The sequence below is a fragment of the Lampris incognitus genome, chromosome 12, assembly GCF_029633865.1.
Source record: "Lampris incognitus isolate fLamInc1 chromosome 12, fLamInc1.hap2, whole genome shotgun sequence".
Taxonomy (NCBI): domain Eukaryota; kingdom Metazoa; phylum Chordata; class Actinopteri; order Lampriformes; family Lampridae; genus Lampris; species Lampris incognitus.
Genome location: NC_079222.1, coordinates 17,876,869 through 17,896,638, shown reverse-complemented (window position 1 = coordinate 17,896,638; position 19,770 = coordinate 17,876,869). Strand labels below are relative to the sequence as shown.

Genomic DNA, 19,770 nt, shown 5'->3' with positions numbered 1-19,770 from the left:
AAATACAAAGCAGAGCTTAAGGTTTCACATAACTGTAGTATTTGCAGTATAGAATTTAATAAGTATATGTGAATAAAGGAGGACTTTGCACTCCAAGACACATTTTCCTTGTTATGAATGGAAGAGTTTACTACCTTTTATACCTGGCCACTTGTGTTGGGTTAAATATAAAAAGTCACAAATATGGGGTTCATCCCTCATCCTCCCATTTTTAGGTATTTTTTGTGCAGCAATCTTATTGAAATGTATCATATAATGTTGTTTTTGTGTGATTGTTTTCATAGGTGTCCTTCATCACCACTGCAAGCTGAACTGGAGTCCTCCCCCCAGCCCATGGTGTCTTCCCCTGCTGCCCCCAGCCCGGATCCCCTGCCTCCTCCTCTGCCTATTCCTCTAAACCTCACCATGTCAGGAAATGGACAAGACATAGATGAATTTGTGCCAGTAAGGACTAGAGAGGGCTAGGACTTGGGTTGTAAAGTTTGCTTTTATGTAACACTTGTTTGCTCAACTGACATGTCCAGGAAGGGTGTTGAAAATGTTGCTCTGAACTTAAAGATCTGTTTAGATTGTTTGCATAGATTTTAATTGCTGTTGCTGTGACACGTATCCTTTGTTAGGAAGTGGAGCTGAAGGTGTCCTTATTAAAGTCAGAGAAAGGTAGCCTGGGCTTCACGCTGACCAAAGGCAATGATCAGGGCTGTTACATTCATGACATCATTCAGGACCCAGCCAAAGGAGATGGCAGGCTCAGACCTGGAGACCGAATGATCATGGTAGAGTGTATTAATTGTAGCATGTATAAAAGCCTATAGGCTATTATGAGCATCGCTTTTCCTTGGCATTTGCTGCATGCTTTTATCCAAAGCTTTAAACTATTCTGTTTTTCTCTGTCCCTTTAATATGTGTATAGATTCAAATCTAGAATTATTGAGTAGTAATTCATAATTCTTTTTCTGTCTCCAGGTGAACAACACGGATGTGTCTAACATGGGCCATACTGAGGTGGTAAACCTGGTGCGCACTGCCCCTCGGGTGGTGGACTTGGTGGTAGGAAGGGTCTTAGATGCCCCCAAGCCCCCCATAGAAGCCCATCTGCTCCCTGATATCTGCTTTCAAGATTACCAAGACAAGCTGGGTAAGAGACAGCCCTCATCATCTGGAATAAACTTACTGCCCGCATCAGATATTCAGCCACTGCATGTCTGGGATTTATTGGTCCTGCTGGCCTGCTTTGATGTGGTCCAGAATGCTTTGATATCTTATACATAGAGACATGCACAAACTTGTGTGTATCTCTCTCTCTCTCTCTCTCTCTCTCTCTCTCGCTCTCTCTCTCTCTCTCTCTCTCTCTCTCTCTCTCTCTCTCTCTCTCTCTCTCTCTCTCTCTCTCTCTCTCTCTTTCTCTCTCTCTCTCTCTCTCTCTCTCTCTCCATCTCTTTCTCTTTCCCTCTCTTCACGCTCTTTCTCTCTTACTTTCCCTCACCATATCAGAGAAATATTCATTTTCTTTTGAAAATTGTCAAATCACTGCAAGCAGGCAACTTGCAAAATTTGGTCCATGGACACAAGAGTCATCATATCTAAACTGCAGTAACCTCCAGAACAGAACTGATCTATTGTCAGTTTGCTCCGCCATCTTACAAGATAGTTATCTGTAAACAAACCTAAGCTCCTGTGACAGGAATGGGGGAAAAAAAGCTAGCATGTTTAGACAGATGCGTGTGATAGTTTAAGGTTTCACTTCATATGGACATATTTTCATCAACAGAAACTGTCATGTTTGAAGTTTGTATTTCTTTCTTGTGTTGGACTTCATGAAACACTTTGAGCTCAACCAGTGAGGAGTAAATTATTGCCAGTTCTGATGCCACATCAAAGTCATATTTCACGAGTAAAAGGTTATTTTTTTGTCTTGTTAATAAAATTGTTTGTCACCCCCTTCCCCTCTTCACACACACAAACACACACACACGCGCACACACACACACACACACACACACACACACACACACACACACACACACACACACACACACACACACACACAAATACCCCACCCTCTACTTCTATAGGCTTGGTACTGGATGGTGGCAGTGATAGTGTCTATGGTGTGTTGTTTGTGAAAGACATCCATCCTGGTTCTTTGGCCTCAGAAGAAGGCAGCCTAAGACCACTGGACTTAATCCATTACATCAACGGTGCTCCCACCCTGGACCTTACTCTCAGTGAGAGCACCAGGCTGTTGGAGCTCTCCCTCAAAAACCTTACACTCAAAGCCACAAGGTATGCTTTTTCAGGGAAGTAATTGTTACATCCGAACTGAATTTTTGATGTTTTGACAATGGTTTCATAGTGATATTTTATACATTTTTTTTTGGGAGGGGGTTACCTTGAATGTATATTCCACCTGAAAAGCCTCCAACTCCCTTAATTTTCTTTTGCTTATCGTTGTTTTTTTCTTACATGATTTCTCTTACAGGGATGGAAAACCAGTTTACCCTGGACAGAGAAGTGTCTCATTTCTCAACAACAACGTCAGTCCTAAGGTCTCCGCCAGCATGAATGGTATGTTCTTAAGAAATACCAACATTGAAAACACTGATTATACTAACCCTTTTGTGAATAATGTCTTGCATTATTACCACACTGTTTTATGTTAAAGTGCTCAAATAGAAAATGCTATGGCTTATTTTCTGTTTAAGGCTACCTTAAAGGGTCTGAACAAAGAGATACCGAGTGTATGTCAACACTTTGTCCCAATGAGGTAAGTGCATATGAATAAAAAAAAAAAAAATCGAGATGTTGGCCTGGCACCATGGCTCTTCAGGCATTTGGATTCATTTGTATTGGTTGATTCATATGTTGGTGATTTAGGTACGAAGATTATTTGCTGTTACATTCATTGTAAAGTGCTGTGAATAAGAGCTTCAGATAATTGTTAACCACGTAATTTCATTTTACATAGTTTCGAACAAATGCTTCAAACTATATTTTAAAAACACTACTTCCCCAAGTCATTAGTTCTTGCTGTTGCTGTTGCTGTTGCTGTTGCTGTTGCTTTTCTTTTGGTCAGATTGATATTAGGTGGAAAAGAAGCCCATATTGGTTTAGCCTAATAGCTCATGACTTTAAAAGTTGAATGTATTGACACGAGTACCACACTGAATCTCGTCTCATCATAATGAGATTATGCTTGCAATGAATGTTGCCTAACCAATGAATGTTGTCACACAGCTCTTGTTATTTGACATTTGTTAATTCTGAATTGGTTTGAAAACCTTAATTACCACTTACGGCTACATTTGTCATTGAGGGTTTTAATTGTGAATTTAAGTAGAATGATGTGAGCAGTCCACTCACATTTAGTTTTTTTTTTCCTTTTTTTTTTCCCCATTCTTAAATCAGAATGTAAAAGTAGAAAGACATTGAACAGGGGAGACATAGGAGAGCAAGCAAAGGACCTAAACACTTGACTTTCACTGGGTTCCAGTAGATAAAAGCTAGTCAAAGATTGTATTTCTGTATGTGGTATGTCCAGGAGGAGATCATTAAGCTGGAGCTAGAGAAGCCTCCTTCAGGGGGTCTCGGTTTCTCAGTGATTGGTGGGGAGAGAGGGATTTTTGTCAAGTCTATCACACCAGGAGGATTAGCAGAGTCATCGGGCAAGCTGCAAGTTGGAGACAGGCTACTAAAAGTAAGTTGTGGTGTGCAGTCATGCTCTCAACTAAATTCGAAGTGAAGCTAGTCTTATATTTGTGTTTAACTTTCTGTTAGGCTGGTGTGTTAACTCATCTTGACATTTGGCTCCTCTTTGACAGTAAACAGAGCTCTTAAAATTGTCGTTGTTGTGACCCACTTAATTGTGTGTCTTTCTGTCATTTTGTCTGCAGGTTAATGATGAACAAATGACAGGTGTATCCCACACCAAAGCTGTCACCACCATTCGCAAAGCCAAAGGCCTAGTGCATCTCATAGTGTCTAGACCACTAGATCAGAGACCCAACACATACTTGGCCTATCTACCCATCAATGCTGACAAATGCAATGGAAACACAGGTAAAGGTAGAGACTCAATAATTTAGAGGGTTCCTTTGTCACTATAATAATCAGAATCATGTTTATTGGCCATGTAGGTTTGCATATACATGGAATTTGACTCTGGTTTCAGGTGAAATAGGGGCGATGAAGTGCAGTGGTTAAGAGAATTTATCAGAGATGCTGAAATAAATGTTAGCAAGTTACTTACATAAAAGCCTGATGTAAATGGACATGGCAGAGCGTACCAGTATACATACAATGTACAGTACAGTGTATACAAGATGGTTGGGTTTATTTGACATTTTTTCAATTTTTTTCTCCCCAATTGTACATGGCCAACTACCCCACTCTTCCAAGTCATCCCGGTCATTGCTCCACCTCCTCTGCCAACCCAGGGAGGGCTGCAGACTACCACATGCCTATTCCTATACATGTGGAGTCGCCAGCTGCTTCTTTTCACCTGACAGTGAGGAGTTACGCAAGGAGGACATAGCGCATGGGAGGATTATGCTATTCCCCCCAGTGCCCCCTACCCTCCCGAATAGGCACCCTGACTGACCAGAGGAGGCGAGGCGCTAGTGCAGCGAGTAGGACATGTACCCACATCTGGCTTCCCACCCGCAGACACAGCCAATTGTGTCTGTACGAACGCCTGACAAAGCCGGAGGTAACACGGGGATTCGAACTGGAGATCCCCATGTTGGTACGCAACAGAATAGACCGCCACACCACCCGGACGCCCCTTATTTGACAATGTTAAGCATTCATTTGAATGACAGCCCACAAAAAGAAACAAACCGTTTTTATATCTGGTTGTTTTGGTGTACAGTGCTCTGTAGGGCCCACCAGAGGGGAGGAGTTGTAACAGGTTGTGACCAGGATGTGGGATGGGTCTGTGGTGATGTTGCCTGCCCGTTTTCTGACTCTGGAGCTTTCTAAGTCCTGAATGGAGGGCAGGTTGGCTCCAATGATTTTCTCTGCAGACTTGACTATCTGTTGTAGTCTGTCCCTGGCCTGTTTGGTGGCAGATCCAAACCAGACTGATGGATGTGCAGAGGAAAGACTGGATTATTCCAGTGTAGAACTGAATCAGCAGTTCCTTAGGCAGCTTGAACTTCCTGAGCTGGCAGAGAAAGTACATCCTCTGCTGGGCCTTTTTGATGATTGTGTCTATGTTGGATGCCCACCTTAGTTCCTGGGAAATTGTAGAACCCAGAAATCTGTAGGTTTTCACCATTGACACCATACTGTTGAGTATGGTAATGGGGGGCAGTGTTGGGGTTCCTCCTGAAGTCCACTGTAGTCGCCACTGTTTTGTGTGTATTCAGCTCCAGGTTGTTATGGCCGCACCAGAGGGCCAGCTGTTCAGCCTCCCATCATTCTGCAGAGTCAGATAAGGCCAATGATGGTTGTGTCGTCCGCAAACTTCAGGAGTTTAACAGACGGGTTACCTGAGGTGCAGTCATATGTGTAGAGGGAGAAGAGTAGGAGGTCCAAACTGTCGGTCCAAACTGTCAGGAAGTTTTTTATCCGTTGGCAGATGGGGTCTAGTACAGCAAGCCGGGTGAGTTTGGAGTGGAGGATATCTGGGACGATGGTGGTGAATGCTGAGCTGAAGTCCACAAACAGGTTTCTTGCGTATGTCCCTGGGGAGTCAAGGTGTTGGAAGATGTAGTGCAATCCCATGTTGACTGCATCCTCCACTGACTTGTTTGCTTGGTACGCAAACTGCAGGGGGTCAAGCAAGGGGGCTGTGATTTTCTTCAGGTGGGCCAACACCAACCAGTCTTTCGAAGGATTTCATGACCATAGACGTTAGGGCAGTGGGCCTGTAGTAATTCAATCTTTTGATATGCTGTTTCTTGGGGACCGGGATGGCAGTGGAGCTCTTGAAGCAGGAGGGGACTTAACACAGCTCCAGGGATCTGTTGAAGATCAATGTGAAAATGGGGGCTAGCTGGTCAGCACAGACTTTCAGACAGGAGGGTGACATGACATCTGGGCCTGGTACCTACCTGTTCTTCTGTCTCTGGAAGAGCTGGCGCATGTCCTCAACACAGATCCTGAGTGCGGGTGGGGGTGCGGTGGGGAGGGGAGAGTAGCAGGCAGAGAGTGCAGTTGGTTGTGTGTTTTGGCCGGAGGGGATGAGGTGTGTGAAAGTTTGCTTATCGAACCTGCAGTTAAACCCATTTAGATTGTCAGCCAATTGACGGTTCCCTGCAGTGTTGGGAGATGGTCTTCTGTAATTGGTAATGTCTTTCAAACCTCTCTAGTATGATGCTGGGTCGTTGGCAGAAAACCTGTTCTCCAACTTTTCAGAATAGCACTTTTTTGCCACTCTGATCTCCTTTGTTGAGTGTATTTCTGGCTTTGTTGTACCAGATCCTATCTCCACACCTGTAGGCTTCCTCTTTGGTCTTACGAAGCTGCCTGAGTTTTGCTGTGACCCAGGGCTTATTGTTGTTGAAGGTAGAGAAAGTTTTGGTGGGCACACAGATGTCCTCACAAAAGCTGATGTAAGATGTCATAGTGTCAGTGTGTTCATCCAGGTCTGTAGATGCAGCCTCAAAAACACTCCAGTCAGTGAAGTCAAGACAGGCCTGGAGCTCCAGTTTTGACTCATTGGTCATTTTCATCATAGTTTTAAACACAGACTTTGCAGGTTTTAGTTTCTGCCTGTAGGTTGGGATAAGATGAATCAGACAGTGATCAGAGGCCCAGGGCTGCACAGGGGACAGAATGATAGGCATCCTTTGATATTGTGTAGCAATGATCCAGAGTGTTTTCGTCCCTGGTGGGACATTTAACATGCTGTCTGTATTTTGGCAGTTCATGGCTGTGGTTGGCTCTGTTAAAATCCCCAAGGATAATGAGTAGGGAGTCTGGATATTTGCACGCCATGTTTGTAATTTGATCAGCCAGGTGTTTTATCGCCTCTTTAAAACAGGCCTGGGGTGGGATATAGACACTGACTAGAATAAATGATGAAAATTCCCACGGTGAATAGAATAGTTTACAGTCAATAAATAAGGTCTCTAAGTGAGGGCTGCATGATTTCTTCAATGCTGTGACATCTGTACACCAACCTTCATTTATGTAGAAACATATGCCACCACCCCGTTTTTTTCCCCAATAGCTCCGTTTCACAGTTCGCCCTGAGGAGTTGGAACTTTTGCAGATGAAGTGTACTGTCCATGATATGCTCACTAAGCCAGGTTTCAGTGAGACACAGGGTAGCAGATCTGGAAAAGTCCGAGTTTTTTCCATTTTTGTGTAGAAGTTTGTCCATCTTGTTGGCCAGAGAGCGATATTTGCAAGGTGGATTGACGGGAGTGCGGTTCTAAATCTCCGCTGTCGCAGTTTAACAAGCGCTCCAGCTCACTTACCCCTTCGGCGTCTTTGTCATAGTTCGTACAGGGCTGTACCAGTTGAAAGAACTCAGGCCTAGATATGAGTTGTTAGGCATCCTGACCCTCTGTTACAAAATTATGCCAGCTGTTCAAGTGTGGAGGCCATAAACAGTAGCTTTGGCCCTGGGACCACCAAGCTTTTATCTATGGAGTTGCATTGGCACATAGCCCAGACATAGCAAGATACGGTTTTCCTAACTTTTGGGGTTTTCTTGAGTGACAATGCTGCATACTCCTGATAGACACACTCACAACATGGTCAGAAGGCCCTAAATTTTACATGTGCTGTTGTCGACTACTTCGGAACTTTAGAAAGTGTTGTGTGATTTGGAAAATGAACTAATCCACAACATCAAGAGGTGGCTTTGGTCGAAAAAGTGACCACGAGAAAAAGTGGAAAAATAAGAGATTTCCCTCATTAAACTTGGGGTTCAAATTGACAGTCTCCTGGTTGTAAGTCTGTTTCTTGATTCTTAAGGCCATTGCATTACCCATAACAACATCAGGTTTCAGCTTTTATGTAGAGGTTCCTTTTCTCTACATAAATATCAGTACAGCTACTGTTTGTACTGGTCTTTTCCCTTTTGAGCTGAACTTTTTGAACCGTTGTCTCATTTACACCCAAACAATTTAGAGGGTTTTGACATATCAGCAAGTTTAGTTTTCTATTTGAAGGATTTTACATGCCTATTTTACTTAATGTGAGAAGTGATTTTATTGAAAAATACATTCTTAAATCTGAAAACTAAAATCTTAAATCTAAAATAACAGACAAATCTTTGTTATTCTTATATTTGTGTTCCTCTCTTTTTCTTTTCAGTTGTGAGTGAAGACAGCGGCGTAAAGACCAAGATGTGTACTCCACAGGATGGGCAGAAGTCTGGCAGTTTCCCTCCTATACCGCCAATAGGTAAAATATCTAGCAAAAGCATTGTTAAACTTGATAGTAAATGGGGTGAAAAATAACAGCTATGTAACAAACCTTTTTAATGAGGTTAACATTTTAAATTACTGGTAAATCTGAACAAATTTGTGATCCATTTACTTCCTGTGCTCTACAGACTATGAGGTGGGTTCCTCTGATCATAGAAGAGATACAGAGCAGAGTGCAGAGTTGTCAGAGGACACAGACTGTGATGGCTCATCTTTACCGGAAGACTCCCCTGAGGTATGAATCTAACGCACAGTACATAAAACAACTGCTTGAAATGTGTAAAAGATGTCCTTGATGTCTGCTTGAATGTACTTGTTACTTAATTGTGTAATTTGTTTTAATTGCCTTGGTGTTCTGTGGAATTAGAGTTCCCGGAAAGTGGAATGGAAAGAGGAGAGTGTAGACAACCCAATGAACGAAAAGTAAGATTTCATATTTCTCCCTTCTGGGTTGATAGCTTACCTGAAAAGGGTGTTTGGTTATAAATTCTTACCATAACTTTTTGTCTTTGCTTGTCAGCTATCTGCAAATGAATGCTGGACAGCCAGAGGAAGATGAAATCACCTGGGGTAGTGATGAGCTGCCTATTGAGGATATAAACTCCATATCAAGAGATGGTGAGGCTGTGAGGGCAGCACAATCATTTCGGGTTTTTCTTGAGAGTCTTTTTTAACTTGAATTTGAGAAGATTGCCTCCCTCAGGTAAAAGATATTTTCTCTAGAGACAGCTAAACAGTGTGTGGTCATGACTGCCATGGCAGTTCAGTAATGGGCCAGAGTTTGATGAACCTGACTAAATTATTTTCAGTCATAGCACAATTAACTTAGTTGGGGATGGGCAGAACACTGCTTAATTTTGAGCTCTCATTTTAACAATTGATGCATTGTTGGCTGATGGAATCATCAGTAATTCACAAGGAAAGTCACCTTTATATTTCAATAGTACTCTTGTGCCCATAAACTCCTTGCCTGGTCTCCCCCCCCCATTTCTTACCCCTCAGACATTTTGCAGTACCAGATAAAAGCTTGAAAAAAATTAAAGCCGGTTGAAATCCTCCTCAAACTTCTTCAATTCATTCATTCTGCTCTCCCCCAGATGGACCTATTATCAAAAAAGATGAACTGACCTCACTGCCCTTGGTCAAGGTTGTTCCTGATGGGCAATACACAGGGTCCAAACTCAACACGGTGGTCCGCATGATGAGGGGACTCCTGGAGCAAAAGGTCCCTCTGCAAGAGTTTGAGGTAAACATTTCTATCTAATCCAGTGACCATTAGAATGTAACTATGAAAACTGTGTGTTTGGGATATTTAGTTTGTTTTTGTTTTTTTTATTTTACTCTTACAGAATCTTCAGAATCTTCAGCCGTTGGATGACTGTTTAATAGGTCAGACAAAGGAGAACAAAAAGAAGAACCGCTATAAGAACATTGTTCCCTGTAAGCAAACTGTATAATGACAAGAATATTTTTGTGCCAGTTTGTATATTGTAACATGGACATTAAGCTGGGAGAGGACTAGCTGAGGCTTCATTTATAGATCTTGTTTTAAGTTTGTCACTTAAAATATGACCAAGCATTTTTAATGTGCTCTTATTTTCTAGTTGATACAACCCGAGTCGTCCTAGGCAAAGATGGGGGTTATATCAATGCCAACTTCATCAAAATGCCAGTGAAAGATGAGGATTTCTTGTATATTGCCTGCCAAGGACCCCTACCCACCACTCTGGGTGACTTCTGGCAGATGGTTTGGGAACAGAAATCTAACGTAATTGCCATGATGACCCAGGAAGTAGAAGGGGGGAAAGTTAAATGTCAGCGGTACTGGCCAGACACGCCAAGGGCAGCAGAGATGGTGGATGACAGGCTACAGATCACACTGGTTAAAGACCAACTCCTGGACAACTTTGTCATCCGCCTTATAGAGGTCAAAGATGTCCAGGTGAATACTCATTGTTTTGTTTTTTTTTTTTGTTTTTTTTTAACATTTCTTTATTGAATTATTTTGTTTTAGAAAAAGGAACACAGAACAACGGAAAAATGTGCACAGAAATACAGCACATATATATGTATACAGAAATACAGCACAGATGATGATGAACAAAGAATGAATAAATTGTTGTTGTTAAAAAAAAAGAAAAGGGGGAGGAGGATACAGCCCTAAATGGCAATCAGTTCAATACAGTTCAACCTTCCATCCATCTACTTCAATATCATGATGATTCTCCAGGAAGTTGCAGAAGATGTTCCAAATGCCCCAAAACTTGTCCAAGTTTATTCTTTGTGATGTAACTTATCTTTTCTAAAGCAAAGTAAAAAGTCGATCCTTTCAGCCATTGTGAAATTACAAAGGTTGTTTGTTTCATCCATGAGCGGGCTATACACCGTTTAGCTTCCAAAAAGCAGATGTTGAGTAGGGATCTTACATTTTTAGAGGTCACAAAATCGTCTGGGTAAATATTCAATATACATAATTTGGGATTAAGAGGCACCTCTTTACCAATGATCTGACTGAACAGATCCAGCACATTCTTCCAAAAACAGATTATCCGGGGGCATTCCCACATGCAATGGAACAAAGATCCTTTCTGGTGGTTACATTTAATACCCGTGTTGGGAATATTAGGGTTAAAGTGATGCAACCTAACTGGAGTAATGTAATCTCTGCTTATCCATTTGTACTACAGTAATTTAGAATGTGTGTTTGCAGATTGCGCTTGAACTAAAGAGCATGCTTCTGACCATTCTTCCGCCATTAAATTCTCTTGCAAATCTGTTCTCCATGCTTGTAATATATTGTGTGAAGACTCTTTGCTCTTACTTATAAACAGTTTGTATAATAAGGACACTTGTCCCCTAGAATCTAAAGATTTCAGAACAAGATCTTCCAGGGTAGATAGAGGGGGAAGTTTCAAACTATTACACTGCTTGGCCAATATAGAACTTCGCAATTGAAGATATTTAAAAAAGTGCTTTGAAGGAATTCCATATGTGACCTTAAGTTCTTCAAATGACATGAAATCATCGCCATTATATGAAATCATCGACATTATAGAGGTCAGATACCTTAGCTATACCCTGAGCTGCCCAAGTCTTAAATCCTGGGTCCGCTCTTCCTGGCCGGAAATCATCATTACCAAAGATTGGAGTAAACTGAGATATTTGCAGTCTCTCCCAAATACGTAAGAGCACTATGCCAAATCATGTATTTTTAAGAAAGAATACTCATTGTTATTTACTGACTGTCATGTGTTGTTGTTGGTGTTATTATAATCATTGACATTACTATTATTATACACATCACTTGTTCCTCTCTTCAGACCAATGAAATCCAGCGTGTCACCCATCTGAACTACACAGGCTGGCCAGACCACGGAACACCATCTCAGCCTGAGCAGCTGCTCACTTTCATTTCCTATATGAGACACATTCACCAGTCAGGGCCCATCATCACACACTGCAGTGCAGGCATTGGCCGTTCGGGAACGCTTATTTGCATCGATGTGGTTCTGGGTCTCATCAGTAAAGACACTGATGTAAGTGTGTCAGCCTTGTTATTCTTTTTATTTTTCAGGAGCCTTTCTTTTGCTAGGAAGAAAGTTCAATACTTTTCTACATGATTGTTTACTATTATGCAAATGTTTCTTCAGTTTGACATTTCAGATGTTGTCAGAAACATGAGACTTCAAAGACAGGGGATGGTCCAAACAGAGGTGACGTCCTTTTTTTTACGATTAAACAGTTTACAATATAATGTAGCGTTAGGACAGTACATCCTTCATTCTGACACTTTTTTTACTTCTTTTTTTCTTCTACTTTTTACAGGAACAATATATTTTCTGCTATCAAGTGATCCTTTATGTGCTCAGATGTCTTCAAGCTGAGGAGAAAATCTCAGGATAGTACAATTTACGTGTCCTGTCATATGACCGTGGGATTTTCTTTTTTTAGTAACAAACAAAAATGGAGGACAGTTTCCAGGCGGCTGTTGCCAAACCACACGACATGTCTTTAAAATGCCTTAAGACGTTCATGTTGATGAGAGTAAATCCTTTAAAGAATTCTATATTTTTATGTTTGGTTTTTGAGTTCTCCCTATTTTGGCTGCTACTCTCAATGCATTCGGGAGAACTGTTTGTATGTCTTGTCACCTACAAGAGAACACTAATGTTTGTTTTTTTTTTCAGATTCGTGGATATTATAAAATTATTATGAAATTGATGAATGGATTCATCTTATGTGGAACAAAATTTTACTTGTGTATTTTGGATCTATTTTGATGCCGGAACTTGCCTTGACAGGATACTAAGACAGTATTTGCTTTGTAAATCTATTATACAGTAATTGCGGACTAGCTTAGGTAATTGATGGAATTAAAAGTGTATATATTCATCTCCTTAAAATTAAACTGTGGATACTTGTTAAATGTTGAATACAGGATTTTCTTCTCATTTGGAATAAGTCAATCATTTCCAGATCTCCACATAATAGCAGTGCACATTACCTTTGTCAAACATACAATTAATAGCAAAACTTATCTTCATCCCTTTTTTATTTTTATTGCATTTTAACTATATTATTACCAAATGATCAGTAGGTCAAACTTACTTTTTAGTAACTTCACATTTTTCAGACATAATAATTTCTAAAAAGCTCACAAATACAAAAAAAAATTAGTGAATGCATGGATTTTGCCAAATTGTTAATATAACCCTTTTTTATTGGATAGGGAACATATATTTAATACAAGTTTATAGTTGGATATTGTGTAGATTGTTATTGATATTAATATGGGTATGATATCAAATTATTTACTCTATATGACCAAAACCATTTCAAATGAATTCTTAACAATATTTTATCCTTTCCAACTATCTATCCAAAAGTATTTGGTTAACATGCAAAATTTAAAAAAGCTTACCATCTAATTAATCCAACTAAATGAGAGGGTCAGTGATGTAATTGAGGATAGTGTTTTGGGCTGCATTTACACAATACAAAAGTTTGGGTAATGAATTACATTAACTACATTACACGGCACATTCATTACTCAGCTACAGACAGTCTGTAGATATGTCATAACTGATCCACTATGAGTCATAAAGGTTTTATTCATATGTTGTGATTCCACCTTACAGGCTGATAATTCTTGTGTTGGGCCGACTGACTGGATTCTTGGCTCCACTAATGTCTTCTGTTGCTTTATGCTGGATTATGCCATACCACATCTGGAGAGCTGAACACTCAGTCAAGATGAGAAGTGGGCCTAACACGAGAATTATCAGCCTGCAAGGTGGAATCATAACATATGAATAAAAACTTTATGACTTACCGGATCAGTTATGGCATAGCTACACACTGTCTATAGCTGTGTAATGAATGCCGAGTAATGCAGTTAATGTAAATTGTTACCCAGGTTTGTACAGTTATACGGTAGTTAATCACTTACGCACTTATAGTTAACTCTCAAAAAGTTAACGAGTGAAGTAAAACCTAAATGTTTTTTTTACTTGAAACTTCTTATTTCATTTTTTTGTCATTATTTTACAGAACAAAAAAAATTCCCTGACTTCCATATGAAGAAAAATATATTAACGCTCACCAAATGTTATCCCTGACAAAAAAAAGAAAGTGATTTTGTTAAACTTCATAAAGTGTTTACAGGGAATACACGTTTCCTCTAAGAATTGTCAGAATCGTAGTATTTTTTTTTTCTTGGAATTTTTTTCCACCTTTCTCTCCCCAATAATATCCGACCAATTACCCCACTCTTCCAAGCCGTCCTGGTCGCTACTCCACCCCCTCTGCTGATCCGGGGAGGGCTGCAGACTACCACATGCCTCCTCCAATATACATGCGGAGTCTCCAGCTGCTTCTTTTCACCCGACAGTGAGGAGTTTTGCCAGGGGGAATGTAGCACGTGGGAGGATCACGCTATTTCCCCCTATTTCCCCTCCCTCCTGAACAGGCGCCCCGACCGACCAGATGAGGCGCTAGTGTAGCTACCCGGACACATGCTCACATCCAGCTTCCCACCCGCAGACACGCCCAATTGTGTCTGGATGCTCGACCAAGCCGGAGGTAACACAATGATTTGAACCGCTGATCCCTGTGTTGGTAGGCAACAGAATAGACTGCCGCACCACCCAGATGCCCCCGTCAGATTCATAGTATTGAAACCATAGTTCCACCATGGAGTAGCATAACCCCCTATTTGCATATTGAATTATAAGTAGTGCCAGGCATGACAAACCATGCCCCTTGAAGGTCACTCAGAGTGAAAGGACTTGGTACCATCCAGCGCAAGTGGAACTTTATATCTGCCACGATAAATTAAGTGGCTATCTGCAGCCACTTTTTAAGTTTTCTGCATTTACATATACATTTACTTACTCAGGAGATTATTTTATCCAAGTGACTTACAACAGTCTGCCATAAACAGATACATTTGAGTGTTACTAACATACAGTGCTAAATAGTAATCATCACAGCGAAGAATGTATGTCCTGTAAAGTGCCTTAGATCACCAAGATAGGAGAATCAAGTTAAAGGGATGTTGGACAAAGCCACATATTAGTATAACTAACATCTCATTGCCAAAATGCCCTTAAAATATTTATGTTTCTGTCACATATGCTGCCAGTTCCAGCTCAAGCACTTGGTCCAGCCCAGTTCCATGTGTTCCATGTGCCGCCATAGCAGCACTGGTCCACCAAGGCATGGACTCCAAAAGACACTGAAGGTGTCCTGTGGTATATGGCACCAAAACATTAGCAGCAGATCCTTCAAGTCCTGGAAGTTGTGAGATGAAGCTGCTGTAGATCAGACTTGTCTGTCCAGCACATCCCACAGATGCTCAATTGGATTGAGATCTAGAGAATTTGGAGGCCAGGGCAACACCTTGAACACTTAATCATGTTCCTCAAACCATTCCCAAACAATACGTGCAGTATGGCAAGGTACATTATCTTCCTGGAAGAGGCCACTGCCATCGTGGAATACCATTGCCGTGAAGGGGTGTACCTGGTCTCCAACAATGTTAGGTAGATGGCACATGTCAAGTTGACTTACACATGTCTGCCCGGACCCAGGGTTTCCCAGCAGAACATTGCCCAGAGCATCACACTCCCTCTACTGGCTTGTTGTCTTACCACGGTGCATCCTGGTGCCATTACTTCCCCAGGTAAATGGTGCACGCATACATGGCCATCCACATGATCTAAAGGAAAACAGGACTCATCAGACCAGGTGACCTTCCATTCCTCCAAGATCCAGTTCCAGTATTCGCATTCCCATTGTAGGCGCTTTCGACAGTGGGCAGGGTTCATCATGGGCACTCTGAGCAGTCTGTGGCTACGCAGCCTCATAAGCAGCAGGGTACGATGCACTGTGTTGTGACAGTCCTCCCGTAACCAACATTAAAAAAATTGAGACGTGCCACAGTAGACCTTCTGTTGGTTTGGCCCAGACGGGATTAGCTTTCATTGCCCTCGCGCATTGATGAGCCTTGGGCGCCCAACACCCTGTCGTCAGTTTGTGCTTTGTCCTTCCTCAGGCAACTGTCAGTAGGTACTCACCACTGCTGACCGAGAGCATCCCACATGCCTTGCAGTTTCAGAGATGCTCTGACCCAGTCGTGTGGCCGTAAAAATGTTGGCCCTTGTCAGAGTTGCTCAGGTCTTTACTCCTGCCCATTTCTCCTGCATCCTTTATGTTGACTATGAGAACTGATTGTTCACTTTCCATCTAATCTACTCAGACATTGACATGTGCCCTTGTTTGGGGGTGATCAACGTGTAGAGATGGTAAGATTCCAGCAACACCTTTGTCTCAAAACACTTCTAAGTTTAAGTGGCAACCATATGGAGCTATAAGGTGTGCTTCTTATGAGAGCCAGTTAGATAAAATCGTTGATATAGCCGAAAATATTAAAATGTTACAGGTAAAATTAGTAAAACTTACAATTGGCCTTTGTTTTATGTTCATTGTAATCAGATTTGTTTGCCTTGAGTCTGCCTCCTTAGTCCACATAGGCTGCAATACACAGCCAAATACTGGCCAGCATTGTGTTGCTTACACTACTGTGCCATACCTGAAATAAAAATTGGGTCCCATTGTTCATTACTTTCTAAAATGCTTCCTTTGCTTAATCTGTGCTTTGGAGTATTATACATTCTGGGTACTATAGCATGCACACTATCAAGCAATAATTACTGGGATTGTGGGGTCTTATGATACAGACTAACATTTAGTGGCTGGGAACTAGCAAATGAGCTCTTACAGTTTGGCCTAATTCAACCTAAAAGCAACTCAATAATCCCACTTCATTCGCTTGAGCTACAGCACTGTGGCATGATGGTAACAGATGATGCACAGTGGCCCATACACTTCTCAAGTGTATGGGCCAAACATGACTATCAGTAATTTCTCTACTGCATAGATATATCAAAGCTTTATAATGCCTAAACATTTCTGATTATTCTTGAACTTCTGATGTTTCTTTACCTGTGATGACTATCGCAAGGAGATCGCTAAAGGAATTGCAACATGATCTCCTAGCAACACACCATAAACCTAAAAAGTGGGGAAGTTTGACTCCAGCTGTATTTAAGCCCAATATAAAAATGCATACGGTATGAGAATCGTCTCTATGCCCAGTGGCATTTTTGGACTATTTGCTTCAATTATGTCACAATTAGGTGATGAGCTTGATTCTGATGGACTATACAAATACATTAAAAACAATCAGGTCACTGTTTCACTGTTGCTCCCAACTCTGCTCTCCACCTTTGTCCTACTACGTATGTCTTGTACTATCATGGTAATATCAGTTGGCTATGTAACATGTAAAGATTTGAGCAGGGTGAAAACCATCTGAATATAGAAATAAATCTGGCTTTTATAGTGAGCCACATTACATGATACTTCAGGCTGCAAGAGGAAAGATTTGTCACGGAGGGATAAAGCAACATCCTTGCCATGGGTGTTGGTGTATCTTGAACATTTTAAGAATTGTTCAAACTAGGGTGGTAGCACTCCATTATGGACTCCATCTTGACTCTGAGTCCGCATTTTGAAGGTCTCTGTCTTGTCTTAGACTTCAGACTTGGACTTATCTCAGTCTCGGAGAGTATAAACTATAATTTTTCAAGATTGGTCGAGTAGAAAACTTTACAGAAATAATTTAGATTTTTTTTGTTTTTGAAGTCTATCACTATTTTATTCTCACTGTTCATGCAATACATAGGTAAGTTTCATTGAAACAGTCATCCATCCATCTGTTTAGTCATACTGGACACGCAGCTCCATCTTGCCATCTAGAGCAATTAATAGGACGAATCGACAATCAACCAGTCAATCAATCAATTTTATTGACCATGTTAAAAAAAACAAGCAATAAAAACAAACAAACAAAATCATCAGCAACATCTTCTTTCGGCTTGTTCCCTGTTTCTCAGGGATCGCCACAGCCGATTTTTACCCGCCACCATAGCTTTCTGTCTGACGCATCCCTCTCCTGCAGTCCAACCTTCCTCATGTCCTCCTCTGTCTGGTCTCTCCATCTTTTCATTGGTCTTCCTCTTTTTCTTTTGCCAGGTATTTCCAAATCCAATACTTTCATTCCTATGTAGTCTATGCCTCCTCTCTGTACATGTCCAAACCATCTCAATCTTATCTTTTTCAACGTCTCATCCATCCCTCTGGTCTTGAACATAGCTCTCACTTCTTCATTTCTCTTCTGGCCTTTTCTAGCCACTCCCAAGGACCAATGCAGCATGTTCATCTCTGCTACCTATATTCTAGCCTCCTTTGTTGTCACTGATTCCACACCATCGAGCTTGGCAGGCCTAACCACTGATTTGTATACCTTGCCCTTTACCCTCAACAGCATTCTTTTGTCACAAAGTACTCCAGCTACCTTTCTCCATGAATTCCACCCAGATAGTGTCCTTTTCGTGACTTCCTTCTTACCACTGCCTTCTGTCTGTATTGTCAATCAATTGTGTCTGTAGGGACGCCCAGCTCAGCTGGAGGTAACATGGGGATTCGAACCAGCGAGTCCCGTGTTGATAGGCAACAGAATAGACCGCTATGCTGCCCGGACGTCCTGTTACCTTAAAATTAACCAATGCTTCGCTGTCTGAAAGCTTTGTTAGTGTGTGAATTATTACAAGCTTTGAGTTTTTTTTGTTTTTTTTTGCCTCGCTTGAAACAGTGTTGTTGTTGGGCAGTTATAAAGCTATAGTTATAAAGCTGTCACTACGATTTTAAGGTAGGTTGGTTGTTTTGTTAAATTGTTTTATTGTGTTGAATAAAAAAAATGAAAACAACAATGGCTGTCTTTTTGTCGATTCAATTGTGTTTCTATTTCTATAGGCTTTGTAGCATATTCTGCAAGTTTTTACTCTGCAGGTTCTACAAGCAAGTCGGTGCATTCAGTAAGTAGTTTCAGAGTCATTAGGTTCTGTAAATACATTGTGGCAACAATTCAACAACGCGTTGACATTAAAAAGAAAATGTACCTTTGAATACTTCAGTATTTTTAAAAGCAAGCACTCCAGTACTTTAACTCAAATAAAAAATATGACTGAACAACGTTCACTTGTATTGGAGTAATATTTGACCAGGAGTATGTATACTTTGACTCAAGTAGCTTGCCCACTGCATTTTACAATGCTGTGATTGCAACTATTCCCATAACCTCAGTGAATAGCACACGTGGCTGTTGTAATGCTAGTTAACGGCCACGCCTAATTTGCACATGAAACCAATCGTTGGTCTCAAATGCATATATTTGGTTGGTTGGTTTCGGATCGTTATGCACCTGTGCTGTTTATAAGGATGTGGGTTACCTGCAGTCAGTTGAGACTGACGAAGTCACTTGGATGAGTGATGAAACGTTCCTCCCACTGACGTTGTGGCCAGACGAACTGATTCACCTTTCTGTGATCAACTGGACTGTTTTTGCTGAGCAGTTCGTGAAGAGAGTCAATAGATCACACAGAAAATCATATAGTAAATATTTTTAAAAAATAGATTGCTATTTTTGCCTCAGGCCGTTTTATTAGGAAAGATGACTCAAAAGTTATAGACTAATTACAAAAACTGAAAAATCTGAATGAAAAACTGTATAAATGCAAAATGGCGGCACTATTCAAAATAATGCAGGCGATGTAGAGCGTGATATATACCAATGGTGACGATCGTTGCAGGAATTCAGTTAAAGTGCAATGATTTGGACCTGAGCTGGTTTCTTTGCTAATTGAACGCTGCGAGCAAACCATACTCAGGCTACTGACGTAACAAACGCAATAGTCCAGCTGCTTCGTGTTTTGTCCGTTCACGCTTGCCGTAGTAACAACTGCGCGTCAACATAGTATGGCAG

The 19,770-nt window shown here is 41.1% G+C and overlaps 1 protein-coding gene across 2 annotated transcripts in view; it reads left to right on the top strand.

Annotated features, from left to right (window-relative positions):
• The window catches only part of ptpn13 (protein tyrosine phosphatase non-receptor type 13), a 104,730-nt gene extending 91,937 nt beyond the window's left edge, over positions 1-12,793 (top strand). The window contains exons 32-49 of one of the 2 annotated variants that reach the window (XM_056290219.1): positions 285-444; positions 621-776; positions 967-1,138; positions 2,076-2,286; positions 2,483-2,568; positions 2,706-2,767; positions 3,542-3,697; positions 3,894-4,059; positions 8,272-8,361; positions 8,513-8,619; positions 8,752-8,807; positions 8,905-9,002; positions 9,482-9,630; positions 9,734-9,824; positions 9,989-10,326; positions 11,705-11,920; positions 12,035-12,097; positions 12,210-12,793. In XM_056290219.1, the coding sequence (XP_056146194.1) occupies positions 285-444; positions 621-776; positions 967-1,138; positions 2,076-2,286; positions 2,483-2,568; positions 2,706-2,767; positions 3,542-3,697; positions 3,894-4,059; positions 8,272-8,361; positions 8,513-8,619; positions 8,752-8,807; positions 8,905-9,002; positions 9,482-9,630; positions 9,734-9,824; positions 9,989-10,326; positions 11,705-11,920; positions 12,035-12,097; positions 12,210-12,287 (2,455 nt within the window). In that variant the 3' untranslated portion in view covers positions 12,288-12,793. The remainder of the gene's footprint in view (positions 1-284; positions 445-620; positions 777-966; positions 1,139-2,075; positions 2,287-2,482; positions 2,569-2,705; positions 2,768-3,541; positions 3,698-3,893; positions 4,060-8,271; positions 8,362-8,512; positions 8,620-8,751; positions 8,808-8,904; positions 9,003-9,481; positions 9,631-9,733; positions 9,825-9,988; positions 10,327-11,704; positions 11,921-12,034; positions 12,098-12,209) is intronic. The other variant, XM_056290218.1, reaches the window with a different exon arrangement.
• The last annotated feature ends 6,977 nt before the right edge of the window (positions 12,794-19,770 follow it).